The sequence below is a fragment of the Crocuta crocuta genome, unplaced genomic scaffold, assembly GCF_008692635.1.
Source record: "Crocuta crocuta isolate KB4526 unplaced genomic scaffold, BGI_CrCroc_1.0 scaffold318, whole genome shotgun sequence".
Classification (NCBI taxonomy): Eukaryota; Metazoa; Chordata; class Mammalia; order Carnivora; family Hyaenidae; genus Crocuta; species Crocuta crocuta.
The window spans coordinates 3,277,263-3,298,349 of NW_027531425.1; the positions used below are offsets into that span (position 1 = coordinate 3,277,263).

At 44.4% G+C, this 21,087-nt stretch overlaps 2 protein-coding genes across 6 annotated transcripts in view; one reads left to right on the forward strand and one right to left on the reverse strand.

The window, feature by feature from the left end:
- Positions 1 to 502: 502 nt before the first annotated feature.
- LOC144238306 (alpha-1,3-mannosyl-glycoprotein 4-beta-N-acetylglucosaminyltransferase-like protein MGAT4E) lies at positions 503 to 13,686 on the reverse strand. Of its 3 annotated transcripts, XM_077772102.1 has the most exons (7): positions 13,518 to 13,686; positions 9,723 to 9,805; positions 4,288 to 4,371; positions 3,812 to 3,974; positions 2,966 to 3,134; positions 2,506 to 2,602; positions 503 to 1,676 (listed from the first exon to the last, which is right to left on the reverse strand). In XM_077772102.1, the coding sequence occupies exons 5-7, from the start codon at positions 3,110 to 3,112 to the stop codon at positions 529 to 531; spliced, it is 1,392 nt and encodes a 463-aa protein (XP_077628228.1). In that variant the 5' UTR covers positions 3,113 to 3,134; positions 3,812 to 3,974; positions 4,288 to 4,371; positions 9,723 to 9,805; positions 13,518 to 13,686; the 3' UTR covers positions 503 to 528. The 3 variants fall into 3 exon arrangements, with proteins under 3 accessions (XP_077628228.1, XP_077628227.1, XP_077628229.1); XM_077772101.1 differs by lacking the exons at positions 9,723 to 9,805; positions 13,518 to 13,686 and adding an exon at positions 7,315 to 7,549; XM_077772103.1 differs by lacking the exons at positions 4,288 to 4,371; positions 9,723 to 9,805.
- Positions 13,687 to 13,706: 20 nt separating this feature from the next.
- KDM5B (lysine demethylase 5B) overlaps positions 13,707 to 21,087 on the forward strand; it is a 72,940-nt gene continuing 65,559 nt past the window's right edge. For all 3 annotated transcript variants that reach the window (XM_077772099.1, XM_077772098.1, XM_077772100.1), the window contains exon 1: positions 13,707 to 13,958. In XM_077772099.1, coding sequence (XP_077628225.1) covers positions 13,755 to 13,958 — 204 coding nt within the window. In that variant the 5' untranslated portion in view covers positions 13,707 to 13,754. The remainder of the gene's footprint in view (positions 13,959 to 21,087) is intronic.

The window sequence follows — 21,087 nt, forward strand, 5'->3', positions numbered from 1 at the left end:
ATCAATTTTAGGGACACCCCATGATTTCCCCATTTACCCTCCTACTACTACATTATATCTCCCCACCTCTGACTATATGTCAATATATGTATTTATATGCACACACAAGTATTCTGTGCTCATCTCAGCATTCCCAAAATCTAAAGATTCTGGGAGTGACCAACACCCCTCCCCAAGTTGGGCTAAAGCTGTATCTGCTCCCAGATAAAGATAACCTATAAGAATCACCTTATAGGGCACCTAGCTGGCTTAGTCAGTAGAGCATGCAACACTTGATCTCAGGCTCATGAGTTCAAGCCCCACGTTGGGTGTGGAGCCTACTTAAAATAATAAATAAATAAACATAAAAAGTTTTATAAAAAAAAAAAAGAATCACTGGTTTGGCTAGAAAAAGGAACAGGTCTCTTAACATCATGGTGGCACCAAAAGCATCATAGAGTCTTCTGTCTCTGCCCCTTATTCCCTGGCATCTGTCTCCCCACATCACTCAGAGAGGCTCAAATGGAACAGCTTCAAGACTTTAATTTTTCACATCCAACTCTGAGCTGCTTCCATATATTTGGAATTTTCTTCCCAGAGGTAAATATGCCTGATTATGAGACCACCAACCTGATTAGCTTTCACCACCAGCCTTACACAGCTTACATCATACCCCATACTGTTGAGAATCTCCTGATTCATCTGCCCTTCCAAGAGGTGGCCCAGCAAGGCAAAGCTGGTACAGTATTGAGGCATTCCCTCGGGGTCATAGCCCAGCTCCACTTGCCCCTTCTCCAGGGCATGCTTTCCATCCACAACGGTGCCTGTCAACACTTGCACTCTGCTCAAATTCACTGGATGGTTCAAAATGACTGTCAGGTGGTTCCCTGCACTAACATTGTGGGTCCAGAAGAATGACTCATCCAGAGTGTAGGCCTCCCAGGGGAAATGAACATCAAAACCCTTCATATTGGTGAAAATGGCTGCAGGTGGGTTGTCAGGACCATAGGGGTTCTTTTTCCGAAATGGTGTGACCTTCTGGCTGTCATTAGAGGTGTAGTAGGAGAACCTGTTGTAGAAAAGGAATGGTCTGCAGAGGATCGGGTTTTTCTGAGCTAGGAGGGTACGGAAGTGGGGGATCAGCCCATCAAGGGGCTTTTCCTTGTAGAAGAGGAGGAGGAAATGAGCCAGAAGTGGGAGGTCCCTGCTGTGGAAGAGTTTGCCAAGGAAGCCCATATTAGAGAACTCCAGTAACACCCAGGGGTTGGACCTCATGGCGTCCACCTTCCGATGAATGTGGGTGATAAAGCTGGAGGCACAATGGACATTGTCCTCCAATAACAGGAAGTATTCAGAGAGCTTTGCGGCAAAACTCATGAGGAAGGCATGATCTATATTCTGCTTGGAGTAGAATTCCCCATTGTGGGTCTTCTTCCTCATGGCATCCATGGTGGGGTAGGCATCAGAGGGAGCATGAATCAGTAGCAACTGCCCTGCTGAGATCTGTGTGCTGAAGAGGGTTGAAATATGGGCAACAGTTTCTTTGAGCCAGGAGAGGTCAGAATGTGCCAGGTGAATCAGGACCGTGAGACGTTTCTGCTCAGTCTTAGAGGAAGCATGGAACAGGGAGACCAGGGTGTACAAGAGGCTGCTTTGATCTGGTCGTGGCACTGAGGAGATCCCCACTGTCAGCCATGCTAAGGAGAGGCAAAATAGGGATAATTGTCAGCATGCGTTGGGTTGGTAGTGAAGGTGGTCAAAGGGTTAAGGGTTGGGATGCTCTTCGGGACCTTCTCTGTTCCTTTCTTCCCTTCTCCTAGTTCCTGCCTATGCTCCCTTTTGATACAGGGGATGTTTAGATCATTGCTTCTCAGAATGTGGTCCTTAGTCCAACAACATCAATCTCGTCTGGAAGCTCAGAAATGCAGAATCTGGGTTCCGAGAAATCTGCATTTTAACAGTATCACCAAGTACCTTATATGCACATTACAGTCTGAGAAGCACTAAACTAGGTGATGCTGAGTCCCTGTGGGTCCCTTTGAGCCTTCTTTGAGCCAGAATTTTGTAGCACATGGTTTAAGTGCTCAGGAAGTATTAGCTAACATTATTGTTTTTACAATTCTTTCTGTTTTACCCAGTTCATCTTCCCAAAGCTCAGCTTTAGGTGAAAGGAAAAGAGCTTCTCCGTAAGTCAGGAGACTAGGTTCTTGTCCCAGTTCTGCCACTGACTGTAACCTTGAGAAAGTCCCTTCAATCCTGAGCTTAGATACTGATTCACAAAACTGAGGGATTTAGACTATGACTCTAAGACCCCTTCTAATCGAAATGTTCTCTAATCCAGTGATTCTGCCTTCCTGTAACAATTATCTTTTTCCTTCTTCCTCATTCCTGAACTGTCTGCTAGATTCAAATATTCCCGGGTGGAGTCCTGCCTTCTTTCCTCTTCTTTCTTCTTTCCTTTCTAGCTACCTTCTCCTGATGTCCCTACTTCCCCTAGGGTACCCCATTCCTCTCCTTGGAACTCACTCTTTCTTCTCTGCTGAATTGTCTTAATATACTGGAAGGTATGATTCTGCCAGGCTTCCAGCAGGCTCAGGTCTCTTCTTTTGCCATAATTGTCCTCCTAGATCATTGACAAAAGGCAAAACATGTACCTCCTTTCATAAAAGAAAAGGATTTAGCCCCCTAGAGGCTTCTCATCAGCTTTTCCAGGAAAGACAAGGGATGGATCACTCTCCCTAGAGTGAGCCCAGCACATTCTCAGGATGTCTGACCACTGGCCAAAGTAATAAGGGCTGGAGCACTATTTGCTCTCTTCCTTACCTTAATAAATATTAGGGTTGGGGGGGCAGCTTCTTTATGGACCGATGGGTCCAGGTTCATATCCCAACTCCCTTTGGAGCTTCCTGCTCTCAGGTGAAAAGGTATAGGTGCTTTGCGAATCTACCTGTCCCCACCATTGCCACCCTACATCCTCAATTCCCACCCTGAGAGCAGGGGTTGATACTTGGCCCTTGAAAGCCATCATGTTTTGATCATCTTCAATTTCCCTGGGGACTTTCAAAGTGATGAAGAGCCACAGGAATCCGATGCCCATTGAGGTTATGATGCCGCGCCTGATGGAACACCGCATGGTGTCTGATGGGATATGGTTCCTATAGCAAAAAGTCAACATGTACAGGAGCTGGGGACTCTCTCCATCCATCCATGCCTAGAACTTCTCCTTTTCCCCTGGACTTTCCCCCTCACAATCCCCCATATTCTATCCTTTCTCCTCATCATTGTTACTTCCAAAGCCTGTCTTTTTATCTGAGCTGGGAACCTGATAGAATATAGCCTTATTCTCTGACTTAAAGAAGGAAGGTCACAGTACAGGTGTGCTTTGCTGCCTTCTCTTTATAGGTTTGTTTGGAGATTCAACTTTCCTGAAGTTTTCCCTTTTCAAAATGATGAGGCTTCAGTGATGAGGCTCTTTTATCTTAGGAAACAGATGGCCACCACCTACCCTTGCTTTTTTAAACAAAAGTCAAACAGTTTATTAGAATAGCTGAACCTCGGGTACCTGGGTGGCTCAGTCAGTTAAGCAACCAACTCTTGATTTTGGCTCAGATCATAGTGAGTCCTGCATTGGGCTCTATGGTGTCAGTGCAGAGCCTGCCTGGGTTTCTCTCTTTTCTTCTCTGTTTGCCCCTCCCCTGCTTGCTCACTCTCTCAAAATAAATAAAATAGCTGAACTTAAAGTAAGGCTAAATGCTAAGCAATGTGGTGCCTTTCTTACTTTTTATTAAAAGATATCCTTCATTTATTCCAGTCTTTAATCTCATTCACATACCTTGATCAGAACACGACTCTGTTAACTTAGAATGAAAAAAAAATCCTTTCGTGAATGTTGAGCTTTGGACTTCAGGCTTATTCAGCCTCAAAGGTACTTGTCTACTGCTGTCTTCCTCTGTTAGTGCCTTTTCTCCAGTGAGAATGTATTTTCATGATTGTTTCTAAATGAACAGAGGAAAGGCTTTAATGTACCTCATCACCTACTCTTGACTCTTTTCCTGTATCATCAGTACACAAACGAAAAGAAATTGTAGTTGATGACTTCTGTGCTCCTGAGGCTGTAATATTCTCCAATCTCCTGTTTTATGGATCCTGCCCATGCAGCATTTTGAGAGAGATTAATATGCTTCTCTCCCTTAACCATTTAGCTTTTTGATAAGAGTTATAAAATAACTTAAAATATAACTTTGATAAGAGTTATAAAAATAAAACTTATACATGGTAGGAAGGTTTCACAGAATAAACTTGTCTTACTTGGTTTCCTGAATCTGGGACTTTGAGTCACTTGGGTGATTCAGATACAAACCACTCGATGTCAAAGAGATAGGTTTCTCTTCTCTAGAACATAAATACAAGGATACATATCCCGGTTAAAAAGGCTCTACAACAGCTGAAGTAGTTCACTGCCATAGCCATAGCTCAGTCTTCCTCTGTACCTCCTGTGTCATTTCCCAGTCACAGCCAGAGTGCTGCCCTCAGTTAGCCCCCTGAGTCCTACAGACTTCTGGAAGAGTCGGGAGAGAGAGAAAAAGAGGAGCTGGGGTGTGGAGGGCCAGTCATTCAGGCATAATGGCAGAGAAGGTGAGGCCGAGCAGAGCAAACTGAGGCCTCTCCAGTGTTCCAGCTTTGAGCTAAGCTCCCTCTGTGATGTGACTCTTGCGTCCTCTCCACCCACTCCCCTACCATGAGACGAGCGCATGTGGAGGCCTTACACAGGAGCGGTGTGTGCTTAATTATTGGCAGCTATTAGTATTCATTCCAAAGAACAGTGTCAGCATCTTTTAACAGAGAAAAGAGATCCACCATGCCCTCCGCTTCCCTGAACCTCAACTCCACACTCTCCTCCCTCAGGGGGTTGTGCCCGGACTCCTACTCCCTGTCACCGGCTCAGGTGTTGCACCCCTGCAATGACCCTCTTCCTCTTCTGCAATACCCTCTTCTCCCTCTCTGCCGGACCATTCCCATCATCTTGACAAGGAACTCTACCGTATTCCAACGGGAAAAAAAAGCGCAAAATTCCTCTCTCAATTCACATTCTGTCCAAATTCTGCCCATTCCTCTGCAACCCCAGCACAGCCTCCTTGAAAGCATTGTCTTTATCATTTAGCCCCACTTCACTTCACATTTTTTCTCATCTTGCTCAACCTCTCTGCAAATTTTGACATGGTTGACTACTTCCTCCTTGACACGCTTTCTTCTCTAACATCATTCTTGCCCACACTGACCATTCTTTCTGTTTCTTTCCTGGCTCATCTCTTCCCAACCTGTAAATGGAGGAGTATTCTTGGACTCTGTCCTTGGCTCTCTTCTTCCGCTATGCTCCCCTTGGGTGATCTTAACCCAGTCCCGTGGTTTTAAGTACTATACATTATATATGCATGTGTGTGTATAACTATCTTTATCTATACAATATCTGTGTGTATATTCCATATCTGTAGGCTTTTACATATATAAGCTTGTGGGTATATACATAGATATACACACACTTGGACGACCCAGGGCAGATCTTATCTGCAGCCCTGACTCCTGTCCTGAGCTCCAGATTACCTGACTATTGCACATCTCCATTTGGATGGAGATCTTAGCTTTAACAGAGCCAAAGCAGAAACATAGATTCTTCATACATCCCCAATCTTTTTTTTTTAAATAATTTTTTTAAGTTTATTTATTTGTTGTTGAGAGAGAACACAAGTTGAGGAGAGACAGAGAGAGAGGGAGACACAGAATCCGAAGCAGGCTCCAGGCTCTGAGATGTCAGCACAGAGCCTGATGCAGGTCTCAAACCCACAGACCATAAGATCATGACTTGAGCCAAAGTCAGACGCTTAACTGACTGAGCCACCCAGGCTCCCTTGGTATATCCCCAATCTTTACCTCCCCAAGTTTTCCCATCTCAGGAAATCCATTTGCCCATTTACTCGGGGAAAAATCTAAAAGTCGTCCTTGGTGCCTCTCTCCCTTTAACACTCTACATCCAATCTAATTAGTCTTGTTACCTTTTCCTTCAAAATTTATCCACAGCATGGCCTTTTCTCACCACCTCTACTGCTACCACGTGAGTCTGGGCCACAGTCGTCTCCTGCCTGGACTATTGCAAACACCTTCTAATCGGTTCCTCACCTCCACCTCGTTCTCCAGCAATCTATTCTCCACATGGCAGCCAGAAAAACATTTTAAAATTGTAAATCAAATGATATCCCTTCCTGACCTATAATTCTCCAACGGCTTGTCATTGAAACTAAGATGAAATCCAAACTCCTGACCATGGCCTACAACATCCTGCCTGATCTAAGCCTCTGCCTGCCTCTTTGACTTCATCTCCCCCCACCCACTGGCTTTCTTGGAGGAAGGAGCATCGTCCCTTGGACATTCCAAGGTGTTTGCAGACCCAGGTCTCCGTACATGGTACTCCTCTTCTTGGAACTATCCTCCGTAGACTTTCCAAGAGCCATCTTCTTCCCAATATTCCAATCTGAGCCCAAATATTCTTCCTGGGCGCGGTCACTGTGTCTAAAGTAGCCACTCACCATGCCTCCCACCCAGCCTCCCATCACTCCATCACTTGTCCTGTTTTCCTTAGCACTGATTTCTACCAGAAATCCTTCTTACCTGTATGTGCTTATTGTCCGTCTCTATCTACTAGACTACAGTATAAGTCCTTGAAGGGCAGGGACTTTATTTTATTCAATGCTATGTCTACAGCACTTTGCATAGTAATTGGCCCAGAGAACATGCTCAACAAGTATTTATAAACTCACTCATTGTCAGGCATTATGTGATCATGGTGAGTGACCATGTGTTTCTTCAACAAACCCTGTGCTAGGTGTCAGGGACACAGCAGTGCCAGAAGGACTGTGTAGTACACCAGAGGAGGGCAATATGTGGGTGATGGTTAAGAACACAGATTCTGGACTCAGACAGCCTGGGCAGGACCTGGTTCTGTTAAACTTCTTGGCTATGTGACCTTGGCTAAATGACTCAGACTCTTTGAATCCCAGTTCTTCATCTAGAAAGACGAAGATAATAATGATGGCTATTCTCAAGGGTTCTTATGAGGATTCTGAGAGATCCTTCACACAGAAATGCGTAGCACACGGCAAGCATTCAATACATGTTAGCTTTTTTATTATAAGGGACAAGTATCATTTTCAACCATGACAACACTGTCTTCTTTTCCCTTATATCTTGGAGGTCTGTCTTACTTTAATTCCTAAGCTTTCACCCCAATTTTACTTTTAGATTCTTGCACTGATGCACAGCACTTTGAGAACCTTTCCATACCTTGTCATTTGATTTCCACTTCTTTGAGGGCTTTAGAGGAGGCAAAAAATAGAGGGGGGGGGGATATTAAAAAGCACTGACACTCCCCATTCCAGGTCCCTCATCAACATTGCAGTTATGTAGGCCATCTATGACACTGTGCCTGTTGCTACCATATGTCCTCGGTGTGGGCCCCCGACTTTGCTGAAAGTCAAAGTTCTCCTTTAAGCTTAGGAGGCCGAACCTGACCCACAGGGTAGGGATGAAGCAGGAGCCGGCCTCCATTCCAGCATTTCTGGCTGCGTGCCTCAGCTGGTGCTCCCTTGGCAACCATTGTTCTGAAGGTCTGAAGCTCACCATCCCAGCAGCCTCTCCAGAGCAGGTGGCTCCACACAGAACACAGTCAGATCACGAGCCTATTTGATTGGCTCACACACTGTTTTTTAAAAATTTGTTTGAAGATTGAATATTTTAAAACTAGGAGAGCTTGGGGCACCTGGGTGGCTCAGTTGGTTGAGTGTCCAACTTTGGCTCAGGTTATGATCCTGCAGTTCACGGTTCAAGCCCTGTATCGGGCTCTGTGCTGACAGCTCAGAGCCTGGGGCCTGCATTGGATTCTGTGTGTATATTGTCTCTCTCTGCCCCTCTCCTGCTCATGCTCATGCTCTGTCTCTCAAAAAATGAATAAATCTCAAAAAAAATTCAAAATAGGGGAGTTTGTATAAAAAACCTAGACTTTTGGCTTCTCTTGAAAATTTGCAACTTACTTCCACCCTGGCCTGATGGCCCAGGGCCCAGGTAGCTGGATATGCATTCTCCTTATTTCAGGCTCCACCTGGCTGACTTTGCTTATTTACTTTGCCCCCTGTAGGCATTTGAGCCTTTGGCCACTGCTCCAAGTCAGGTCATGCTAGATCCTGGTTTTATACCAGGCACCTGTTTGGGATAAAGTGCTAAAAAGATGAGGCACAAAGTGATCCCTGGGGTTGTGCTGTGGGTCAGGGGCAGGAGGAAAATTAATAGAGGATTTCAGACAAGTGAGTAATAACCAATGAAAAACAAACAGAAAAGAGCTGATGACTGATTTTGTCTATGATGTGGTCCATGTTCTGGAGGACTTACAGAAGATATGGGGGAGGAGGAGGGGCAATGGCCAAAATTCCAAAATTCAAGATTATATGGGTATGAGTAGAGAAAACTCACTTCTTGGTCTAGATCATCTTGAAAAGCTGCCCAAAACTACAGGAAAAACTACAGACCAGCATTTTTCAAATTGAGGGTCACAATCATGGCTTATAAAACCAGCTTCATGGGTCTCAATCAGCATGTTTGTGTATCACTGTGTGAGGGCAAGTACTATTTTGTGGAACTTTTATTTTGTGAAACTTTTGGTATATAAACAAAAGTACTGGGGCTCACAGTCAAGAAGTGTGAAGCCACTGTGGCTTAGGGGAGAGAATGGACACATGTTGGCAGGTTAAGGGACAGCTGGTGTGAGATTCTCAGCTTTAGAGAAATCAGCTTGGTATTTGGGGATGATCAAAGGCTTTAGGATCATCATTCTAGTCCTAACACTGTTATTATCTGTGTGGCTTTGGCTAATTAACTTTTCTGAGTCTCAATTTCTCCATCTGAAAAGCAATGACACTAAAACCCACCTACCTCATAGTGTTGATGTGTCTAAGAGACTATGAATCACTCCCAGCCACTGACCCTGTCTTATTCACGTTAGAACAGTATTTCTCGTTGTTCATATATCACCCCTTCCTTCCAGGGGAGAGAAGAAAGAATTAGCATTTAGCATTTAGTGTGTCTGACCCTGTGTTGGTCACTCAGCCGGGTTTAGTCGAATTTCAAATGAGCATAGTAGATTCAGTAGTGTTTCCTGAAGTTCGGACATAATTAGTGTAGAAGCCATTTTCTTCCTGTTAGAAGACTTTCATCCCAGACACAGAGAATTCCAAACATTCCAGCTATCCAAGGCCATAGAGCATGCTGAGAGGGGGGCCTCGGGTCCAGAAACCTTAGTTGGGGTGGTTGCGCTCCAGGATGAACAGAGAATTTGAGTTTCCCTCTCTGCCTCTCAGCTTCTCTCTCATCTGCACAAGGCTGCTCTGGGAAAGAGTCTAGGGCCTCTAAAGTGGTCCAACCAGAAAGGGAGGAAACACCCTGAAGCCCTGTGTAGGTAACTCTGCCCCTCCCCACCCCATGGGCAGGGCTGGCCACACACCGTGGGAACTGCCCCACTTGCTGGTGTCTGTTGGAGGCTCCCTGGGGAGGGGGCCCAGACAAGGGCCTGGCCCCGGGGCCCCACTCCCGGGTCAACCAAAGCGCTGAACCCTGGATCCCCTTGGTCTGAGTTAGCTGAGAAGGGATCCCAGAACTGGAGAGGAAGAAAAGATGGGGAGGAGGAAGAGGTATTTAGTTACCAGATATCTCTCCAGGATCCAGACCCAGCTTCCCAAGGACAGAAGCCCAGAGATGAGACCCTTGTGTGAGATGAGCTGATCCCCTGAAAAAGACAGCCCGCAGAGCTGAGGGTAGGGCAGAATAGGGAACACACAAGAGACAAGTCTAGCAGAGGGAGGAGGGTTTGCTGGTTCCAGGGAAATGGGCCTGGCCTGGCAGGGAATGGGGGAAGGTGGGTTTATCCCACTAGGTGGGCTCCCCCATCCCCCACATACTGATCTATTGTGAGATCTCTTCCTGCTTCACCTGGACAGCCAGATGCTTCTCCTGTCCTGTCCAAAGCTCCATCCTCAGTCAGTAGGAGCCACAGACACTCAAAGCCACTTCCCTTCCCCTTGAACAAATATTTGTGGAGTTTCTACCACGTGCCTGATGCCAAGGCTAGAGACATTACTCCTTCCCGCCAGCGGCTCCAGTTTGGAGGAGAGTCGTGTGTAAGGGAAGAGGGCAGTGTTAAAAAGACAAATACCGAGTTATGATTGCAGTAATAGAGAGTCGTAACGAGACGCCGTGGGAGTACACGAAATAAATAAAACAGGGAGGCCAAATAGACTGCAGCTCATCTCGAGATCTCATAGATTGTGGGTTTCCACAGGGGACATCTGATACCAAACATTCCAGGACACCAGAAGTGGTGGGAGAGAGAGATGATGGCATTGAATCGGAGGAGCTGAGACAAACTGCGAAGAGGCTGAAGAAAGGCCCGTGCGCTGGGGAAATTAGGGGGGGAAAGGAGAAAGCAGAGGATCAACAGGGAAGGGGAGGGTGGTGTGAGAAGGGGTGCAGTGCTGGGAGGGCCCAGACACAGGAGGTCGGGGCGGAAGGTAGGCGCACCGCAGACACCCGGAGCTCGGGCGAGTGGTCGGAGGCCGCGGGCTGGGGAGGGGGGTGGAGAGCGGCCCCTACACGTGCGCTACGTGCTGCGCGGGCCGCCGCCCCCTCCCAGGCTGCTGGGGAGCCTTGGCCGGCCCTCTGTCCCGGAGCCCCGTCTCCCGGGAGTGCGCGGGGGTCTGGCGGCGGGAGGTGGGAGGGGAAGGGAGAAAGTCGCTCCCCTGGTTTGCAACCCTGGAGCGTGGTCGTCCCGTCGCTGAGACCGGAAGGAACGCGGGGGCGCCTCATCACCGGGCGGGCGGATCTAGGGGCGAAGGCTGCAGATCTGGGGCGCAGGCCGGGGGCGGGGCAGACTCGAGGAATGAGGCCTGGGGACCGAGGGGGCGGAAGAGGATGGAGCCCCCTGGGGATGCGTCCAAAGGTTCTGGGGCTGCACAAATAGGGGTAGTTTGGGGGACGGAGGCCCGGGTGGGGCGGAGTGTTGTCCAAGAGTAAGGAGGGGGTTCCTGGAGACGTGGCACTCGGAACGGGGCTTGGTTCCGCTCCGGCCGCCGGGGCTCCAACCCCACTCTCCCCGGGCAATCCAAACCGGACGCCGCCCAGACCTCACTCCCAAGGCCTCCGGGAGATCCAGCCCCGGGACCTCGGAGCCGGGGTTGCCCAGGTCCGGCCTCTGGGGCGTCCGGCCTGCCCCAGACGAGACAATGCGGCCCCGGCCCCGCCCCCGGAGGCTGATGCGGCCCCGGCCTCGGCCAATCGCTGGCTGTGGCTAGGCTCTTTAAAAAAAGAAGAGCCGGCCGCGGTGTGGCTGTCAGCTGGGGAGGGATCCCTCCGCCCATGTAAACACACATCATAAAGGGCAAGGGAAGCGTCTTACGCGGGGTGGGGGAGTTGTCGCCTTCCCGGAGAGCCCTCAGGGTCCCTAGGTTCCCCTGACTACCCTGGCAACCGTCCCCTCCCTCAACGTCACATCGGGTCCTCGGGGAGCCAAACAGCTGCTGCCAGATCTGGGAGCCACAAAATCTCATCACTTAGGGTCAATACCGGAAATGGAGAGAGCTTGGGAGTTGGAAGCGTGAGGGAGTCCTAGTACACGGCTGAGGATTGGGAACGATTATCCTAGGCTCATTCTTCCTGTGCACTTCAGTTAAGTAATAGTCAGTACTGACATATGTCTAGAATTTTTCTCAAAGTTATACTTACCCGGCTTGAAGGATGCCAGGGTTAAGTGTGAAAATAGTCTTAACGTTCTCCCAGGAAAGAGCACATGACAGGAAATCAACTGCAGCAAGACCCTCAAAAGCAAATACACCCATGGCAAAGAGCAACATTGATTCTTCTCCCCAACATTTTATTATGGAAACATTTCCAATATTCAGCAAAGTTAAAAAAATTTTTGCAGCAAATTCCTCTACACCCACCACCTAGGTTCTACCACTAACAATTTATTATAACTTTATCTCTTGTCTATCTTACACTGATCACTTTTTCTCCAGTAGGATGCCAGCTGCCGCTTGGCTTAAGTCTCCCTTGCAGTGGGGAGCAAAAAAGGTTTACCTAGGTCCAAAGCCTGAGAGAGGTAAGAAAAGGAGGACCTTCTGCAAGGACCTTTTTGAACCGTTTTCGGGCCAAGTATCTCTGCGAAGAGTTTATTGAAGAGGAGGCTTCTCCCCTCCCCACTTTTTAAATTGAAGAACGCTTAAGGATAAGAGAGACTTCTTTCCTCTAGGTGAATCTGAAAGCAGAGCTAGGATTCTGTTGATCCAAAGAGTACTTCCATGGGTTTGGCTGCTTTCTGGATGAAAGAGCTCTTTTTAGTGTTGAGGTCCTACTTGTTAAATATCCTCTCCCCCCTTTCCTGGGCAGGACACTAGGCACTCACCCTACACACACACACACACACACACACATCCCACCCATGCCTCAAAATTTTTCATATCTTTTAAAATTACTTAACCTCTCTGTGCCTCCATTGCTTGCTCTGCAAAATGGGGATAATAGTAATACCTACCTAACAGGATGGTTGTGTAGATTCAATGAGCTAATACACTAATACATGCCAAACATTTACAACAATGCTTTCACACAGTATTAGATTAGCTTTAGATAATTAATAGCTGTCAGTCATATGCTAATAACTCTAGATTTACATCCCCCATTTCTGATCACTCCCCTTCAGATTTATACTATTCAGCCTGTTGTATATTTCCAACTGTACCAAAGACATGTCAAACTCAACATATCCAGAAGTGAACACATTATCTCCCTCCTATTTTCTCATTTATATAATCTAGGGGAACGCATTGGCAATGCCTGTGCACCAGCAACCATTCAGGTAGGTACTTAAACACCTGAATCACCCTGGATACTTTACTGTCCTTCCCCAATTCCAATTTATCACTATGTTCTAATTTTATCTCCTACATTTGCCTCCCTTCTTCCTAACGAATAGCACTGGCGCCATAGTGTTTTTAACTGGATTGTTTTAAAAGTCTTTGGCTTCTCTCACACCCAATCTTGCCATTATTTTGCTCATGGACCACTCTTTTCTCAGTAACACCTCTCATTCTAAAAGACAGAGTCTCTATCATTTGTTAGCTGTGTGAATTTGGGCAAATTGCTTAAACAACCTGTGCCTCACTGTCCTTATTTGTAAAATGGAAATAAGAGTACCTGCCTCAAAGGGTTGTGTAGATTAAATGATTAATCCTGCAAAGCACTTAGAACAGAACTGTGCCCAGGATATGCAAGTGCTCAAAAGTGTTAGCTTATTATTAACATTATAACTAGTGTTTTCTCACCTCCATTTTGTTCTTCCTTTCAGGCCGGTCCCCCTACCTTGAAACTCCTTCCCCATTATGCCAAATACCTTCTGCCCCTCCCCGGGTTTTACTAAGTGTATACACTTCTATCATGGCACCTACCACAGTGTACTGACATGACCGATATAATCCACTTATGTGTCTGATCTTCTCCACCAGAGTATTAACTTATTGAGGGAAGGGATTCTGGCACGTAGTAAATGGTCAATAAATGTTGGCTCAACTGGACCGTAAGGATCAACTTCATCCCGAGGCCGAAGGCCCGTGCCCCGCCCGATTCGGGGGCNCCGCCGCGGTCTCGGAGCCCACCCCGTCCTCGCCCGTGCCCGACCCGCGGTGATGGAGCCGGCCACCGCGCTGCCCCCAGGCCCGCGCCCGGCGCTGCCCCTCGGGGGCCCGGGCCCGCTGGGCGAGTTCCTGCCTCCCCCCGAGTGCCCGGTCTTCGAGCCCAGCTGGGAAGAGTTCGCGGACCCCTTCGCTTTCATCCACAAGATCCGGCCCATAGCCGAGCAGACTGGGATCTGTAAGGTGCGGCCGCCGCCGGTGAGTCACGCCGGCACCCCGGATCCTGCTCGCGGCTGGGGGAGGGAGCTGGGACGCGCGGGCCGGGGAGGCCTGAGGCGCGGGGGGCGGGGAGCGGGGTCNTCCCTTTCTTTCTTAAGCTTGCTCTTTGTAATGACATTTGGAGTTGCAGGGGTTCTATGTGTAATCATTAGGGTTTGGAAAAGCAGTATTGAGGGAGATCTCTTAATAGGTCCTTTCTCTCGTCTCCTTTCCCCGTCCCCCCCCCGAATTAAAACACGGACACCATACTTTGGTTTTTCTTGGACAAGTTTGAAAATGGAGATGAAGTCTATGCGTCAGAAAATAACTGGTCAGCTAGTATGGAGGAAATGTTTGAAAATAGAACCATTTCTCTCAACTGGACAAGGTTGATTCTTGTTGCTTAAGGGACTTGGCGTTTCTTCTAGAGTGCAAAGGGGCCTGCAGAAGTTACAGCCGGAGCTGATTAGAGCCAACGTTTTAATTCTTGAAGAATAGGTCACGTTTCAGACATTTAGCAGTTTAGCTTTATGTCCTGTGCTAGGAAAGGTGACTGTGGATATTGTACATTTGCGTTAATAGGATTTTATTCAGAAACTAGGCAACTTGATTAAGTTCTTGGTAACCAAAATGTGTGAAGTCTGGTTCCTGGGAGTGAGAGTTGTCCTCCATGTTGGTATTGTAGTATATATAGTAGGGCTGGGGTAAACCCTTTATCTTACTTTATTATATTCTGTGCCTTTTCTAGGGCCCTTTCCCAAAAAGATAGTGTTGGCTCTGGTTAGTTTTGGCTACCCATTTTCTCATCTTGGCTGGGATATGAATAGTAAGCTTTGCAAAATGTGTGATCATGTTGCCTTTTTCCATTCTGAATGTCAGACAGACATGATGGCCACCATTTTGTATTGAGAGTAGTACATTCTACTGCCTGAGGAAGGGTGTTAAAGAGGCACAAATAATCTACAAACATAACCAGGGCTCTGTTTTGGAGACCTCCTTTGTGTGAGGGGGGCTTTCTTCGTCCTTTGTTTAACAAACTCCTATGCCAAATGGAAAGAGTTTGTTGTTGATATAACCACAAAAAGAGAAATCTTTCCAGAAGTTGTAGCTCTTGAAGAAGGGTCTTGTTGGAACAAAGGTTTCTTAAGAGATGTAAACAGTCTTTGTTTCAGAAACTGTTTTTGTTTTAGGAAGCTGTGAACAAGTGGTTTCATACAGTTGAAATAAAGCAACAACAAAAAAAACAAGGGTAAGAAATATTGTCCAAGGCCATGGCTACATAATGCCTGTGTTCTAGATGATTTTTGTTCGCTAATTTTTTTGGAACACAAGTCACTGTGTTAAAATGGAGATTGGGTCTGTTGGTATTTGTCCGTTGGGAGGTTAGGGGAAGAATTGTAAAGCACTTCTATTTCCTTTTGTTCTTATCTTTGTATCTTTAATTAATGGTACTTACATAGTTTCAGTTTATAGCTGCTTTCAGTGAGGGTCCTAAACTGCGTTGCTTTTGAACACTTGGGGTTCACAAAAATTTGTGAAAATATAGTAAGGTAAATGTGATAAAAGATAATCAAGAAAATGGTTAAACCGGAGTTAAAAGTTTAAAGAGGAAAATAAATGTTTTTCAGATTACATGAAGTATGTAGGATATCCAGGCTTGTTTCCTGGGCTTTTAAAAATTTTTTTAAGCTTACAATTAATCTGACTTCTGGTTTTGCTACCTTTAAAATGCTCATTTTCATTTCCTCCTTGATGTACTTAGATGTCTTTTTAAGGACAAATTTTCCGTGTCACTTTGTGGTATTTGGAAATGATTAATTTTAGGAGTGTAACTATTAGGCAAAAAATAGTTGGCTGCTCAGTAAATACTCTTTTGAGTCTCTCAAGTTTGATTGGAATATATCTGATGGCTTTAATAACTTTCTTTGTTGCCCTCAAATGTCTCACATTTGGCCATAGATAAGCAGATTCCACAAATTTCTTCTTTGGCAGTGTCCAAAAATCAGGGATTTAAATCAAACCCCAGATGGCACAGTAGACATATTTTTTTCAACTTTAACTTCCTGTGGGTTGTTAGTTTGATCCCTTCATCTTTATAGCTAAAGTGTAAAACTTTCTAATGTTTCAGTATAGTCAGCATCTTTGAGTAAGCCTGATGGTTCCACCATTAGGAACAGGGTGGAACTTAAATACATATTTCTTTGTATGGTTAGAGGTGTTAATGATACGGAGCTCATTTACTCTCATTCCAGCCTATCAAGCCCCTTAATTTTAGGTTTGATTGACTTTGGCCTAACCCTCTCTGTTTTCCCATTTCCTTTGGTGTCACAGAATTTTTCCCTGGTTGTGATTCTTTGGCCACCTTAGACCTGCTTAGCATTTGGAGAAAAGGCTGATCAATGGAAACATCCTTGAATGAAGGAAGAACTTATAATTATTATTTAAAAATAAAGTTTTATATAGATATAATTCATAGACCATACAGTTCATCAATTTAAAATGTTTTTAGTTATAGTTTTCGGTAGTTACAGAGTTGTAAAACTATCCACAATCAATGTTAGGACATATCCACCATCCCCAAAAGAAACCCTGTACCCACTTGTAACTGCCTTTTAGGACAAAGGTAGGACTATACTGCTCAGCAGAAAAACTTTTTTCCTCACTTAGTAGGAGGTTGGATTAAGTCCTACAGTTGTAGTTCGAAAGTGCCTTAAACAAAGCAACAAACTTCATTTGTTACAGTTTTTGAATTGGCATTTAGCTAAATTTTACTTAACTAATGGTAAATTATAAATTGGTCACACTAGGAGCCACACGCCTATTCACCTAGTTGTAATTTTGTTGAACTAATCAACAAAATTAATAGGCTTTTAGAATAGAATGCGAGCAATATTGCAAATACATGAGGCAGTTTAAGATTCACACCCCCACGGGAAAAATTTCCCTACCAGTGATTACAGGATTAGGTTTTAAACATGCAACCTAAGCCTCTTCCAAGAGCAAAATGAATAGAGAATAGAGAAGTGCCTTTGAAAAGTGTTACTAAATGTATTAAAGCTGGGGTTTGAATTTTTCTGTTATTGAGATACACTAATAAGAAAAATTAGGGAAAATTTATTAGCCCTCAATTTCCTTCTTTCTCTCTCAGGTACTTAATTTTCTTTATGGTATCTTGGCTTAAATTTAAGAGTATTTCTGGTTGATAGAGGAGCAGAACTCATTTATTTGTTTACTTTTGGAGACAGAGTTCAGAATGCTTAGGATACTTTAATAAGCAGACAGAAATCTTCCAGGGAGAGAATTTTCTTTTAGAAAGGAAACAAAATATGGTAAATTATTTGATTGAAAGAACTAAGTCTGGTTTATGTGCTGTAAATGGAATCTTTTTCTAGACTTTTGTAATCTCTTGTTGTCTTAATTGGACCACATTAAAAGTTCGCTGTATGAGACAATAAAGGGAAAACCCAAACATAGGTTTTAAAAACCCAGGAATCTAGAAGATCTTAGCTTTTTGCTTTCTTGTACAGACCTTTCTGTACAAGCTTGATTTGTGTTGATCTGGTGGTGTGATTTTTTTTTTCTTGTTAAGATATTCTCTGGAGATTATGTTAATACACTGTTTTTAAGTGCAGAAGATCATTGCCAACCTCAAAAAAAAATTAAGTGGAATAAATATTGGGAAATGAAGGGCTGTCTATACTGTTTTTTCTGAAATTTTTGTTAAATGTGGGTCACTTGACGAGGAATCACCAGAGGCAAACCGTTAAGTCCCTTTGGGGTAAGTGGGTGGGTAGGGTGGTACTTTGGGAAAGCTACTTCGCTGGGCTCCTCTCATTTTGCTTTATATTACTTAAAGATTGAGAAATTTATAACTGGACTTTAAAGTCTAATTTGTGAGAAACTTGTTTCAGATGTAAGAATTGTATGCTGCATACAAGGATTTTTTTGTTAACAGTTGTGTCTTAGCATGGAATTAAAAGGGAAAAATTAGATGTTACCTTTGTACACCTCTACAAGTTTTTCTAAAAATGCTTTTTCTGTCATTAACTATTAGGTGATTTCTATAATGAAGGTGCTTTGTATGACTCCCAAGTTTATAAACCAGACTAATGAGGAAAAGTTGCCTCCAGGGCAGTGAGACTTTTCTTTTCCATAATTGTGCGATGTTTGGAACAAAGATGTGGAATTTGACTAAATGCATTCTTATAAGTCCTTTTCTTTTTTTTTCAAATATTCAAATCTTTCATTGTAAACCATTCCTCTGAAAGCATCGTTGTCTTATACCTTTAGACGTGGCCTAGAGTCTGTTTATCTGTTGTTTTTTTTTTAATCATGTAAACGTTCTTTCTGAATGTAAAGATTAGTTAGCTGTGCCAGAGCCATCACTTCCAGAGTGCAAATTTTTTTTATTATACATATATATTTTTTTAATGTTTTATTTATTTCTAGGAGAGAGAGGGAGAGACAGCGTGAGCAGGGATGGGTCAGAGAGAGAGGGAGTCACAGACTGAAACAGGCTCCAGGCGCTGAGCTGGCAGTCAGTAAAGAGCCCAACGCGGGGCTCGAACCCACAAACCACGAGATCATGACCTAAGCGAAAGTCGGACGCTTAACCGACTAAGCCACCCAGGCGCCCCATTTCCAGAGTGCAAATTAAAAAAGTTTTTTATTCTAAATTTTTATTTATTATTAGATATTTTCCTGGATATAGGAGAGCAGAGTAGCAGTAGTTGGATTGAGAGTAAGCTAGTNACTTCATGGGATCCCTGGGTGGCTCAGTCGGTTAAGTTTTTTACTTCAGCTTGGGTCATGATCTCATGTTCGTGGGTTTGAGCCCCGCATCAGATTCTGTGCTCATAGCTCAGAGCCTGGAGCCTGCTTTGGATTCTGTGTCTCCTTTCTCTCTGCCCCTCCCCTGCTTGTGCTCTGCCTTTCTCTCTCTCTCTGTCTCTCTCTCAAAAGTGAATAAACATAAAAAAAAAAAATTTGCATAGTTTTTGTTTTATTCAGGGAATGAGTGAGATTTGGGCAGTTAGGAATGTTTCTAGCCTTTAGTGAGGATGGTCACTTTGCCCAATTAGGATATGGATTGTATTTCTCAGTTTTTAAAAAAGTTAAGTTATTTATTTAATCTCTACACCTAGTGTGTAGAGATCAAGACCCTGAGATCAAGAGTTGCATGCTCTTCTGACAGCCAGCCAGGTAATCCTATATTTTTCTCAGTTTTAATCAGTGGCTTGGTTGCTTTATTACAAATTTTTAGAACCTGTGCAAAAACTTGACCATCCTCAGGCCAACTCTGGGCACCTAAAAGTTTGATGGCATTAGTTGGGGTAGTAGGTGGTGGTTGGAGGGCACTCTCCACAAACATTGTTCCATTCTCTGTCCATTTTCCTATCTACTAGACTGTCTCAAAAGAATAGAGCTGGAAGTCAGGAGTAACCAAAAAAGTAGAATTAAGTCGCTTTCTGGAAAAGGAGGTTTATGGAAATGAGAATCAAAAGGGTCTAATGAGTTGTTGGTTAGGTTGTTAGGTTCAGTTTTTTGTTAAGAATGATAGTTTGACTTTCAACCTTGATGGTGCACTATCTGTTTTAGCAGAATTGCTGATTAATATTTCTGTGGTGTCAGAAGTTCAAAAGGAGCAATTTAAAAATCAGGTCATTGAAAAATATTTTCTGTCAATAACTCCTTAAAATCTAATTCCTTTGAGGCGCCTGGGTGGCTCAGCCGGTTAAGCGTCCACCTTCCGCTCAGGTCATGATCTCACGGTTCGTGGGTTCGAGCACCGTGTCGGGCTCTGTGCAGGCAGCTAGCTCAGACCCTGGAGCCTGTTTCAGATTCTGTGTCTCCCTCTCTCTCTCTCTCTCACCCTCCTCTGCTCATGCTGTCTCTGTCTCTGTCTCTCTGTCTCTCTCTCTCTCTCAGAAATAAATAAAACGTTTTAAAAATTTAAAAAAGAAATCTAATTGCTTTTTCCACCAAAATAATAACTTAATTTCTCAGATGGGAAACTAGTTAAACAACACCAGGCAGAAGATCGTGTAATGCATGGCTTTTTGGAACCTGTTGATTCCATTTTACTTGGTAATGTCTTATTTTACAATAGATATGAAATTTAAAGAATATTTTGCATGGGTAAAAATAAGCTTTATACAAGGGGAGTGTGTTACTTTTTAAAAGTTTGTACTTTTATTATGTAACAGAAGGAGTATGGTGTTTCCAGATTTTAAAAAATAAGTGAGTAGAGTCTTGAATCTAATTCCATTGCGACCTTGGACAATGTCATTTTTCTCCAACGTATGCCTTCTCGTCTGCTGTAAGGGGATCTGACACTGACCTAGGGCTGCTGTCCAGGTTAATTAATTGATGGATTGCAAGGAGCTTAAATCCCAAAGCTTTGCTCACTGCTAAGAAGAGTATGGGGACAGATTTAGTGCAACAAACGTTGGTGCCAAATACATATCCCTCCTTTTCCCCTACAGTAAAGAGATTTTTAAAAAGTGAAACTTGAAAGTCAAAAGCTCAGCTTCAAAACAACAGTATATAGAATGTAATTCTTCTCCTGGTCTAGCTTGTTTTTTGTTGTTGTTAGATATTTTAAATATTAGTGAGATTAGGGGCACCTCAGTGGCTTAGTTGGTTAAGTGTCTGACTTTAGCTCAGGTCATGATCTCAACAGTTTGGGAGTTCGAGCCCCGTGTCTGTGCTGCTGACAGCATAGAGCCTGGAGCCTCCTTCAGATTCTGTGTCTCCCCCTCTCTCTGCCCCTCCCGTGCTCTTGCTCTGTCTTTTTCTATCTCTCAATAATAAAAAAGTTTAAAAAAATTAGTGAGATTATAAAAAATTAGTAAGGGGGTACCTGGGTGGCTTAGTTGGTTGATTTCAGCTCAGGTCATGATCCCTGCATTACGTCGGGCTCCATGCTGAGGGTAAAGGTTACTTGGGATTCTCTCTCCCTCTCCACTGGCTCATGCACAATCGCTCTCTCCCTTCTCTCTAAAAAAAAAATTAGTGATATCAAAAATCTATTTTTTTCAAGTAGAGCTGTTATAAATTATTTCAGAAAACTTGCAGGTGCATGTGTTGTGTGTGTGTTGTGTGGTGTGAGTATACAGGCAGGAGTTTG

Bases quoted from the DNA above. Each gene is read 5' to 3' on its own strand.
- LOC144238306 (XM_077772103.1), bottom strand. From the start codon at position 3,112: ATGCGGTGTTCCATCAGGCGCGGCATCATAACCTCAATGGGCATCGGA. The intron at 2,603-2,965 runs GTGGGAATTGAG...TCAATGATCTAG, and splicing joins TATCAACCCCTGCTCTCAGG to GAGGACAATTATGGCAAAAG. The intron at 1,677-2,505 runs GTGAGTTCCAAG...GCCTCTCCTTAG, and splicing joins AATTCAGCAGAGAAGAAAGA to CATGGCTGACAGTGGGGATC.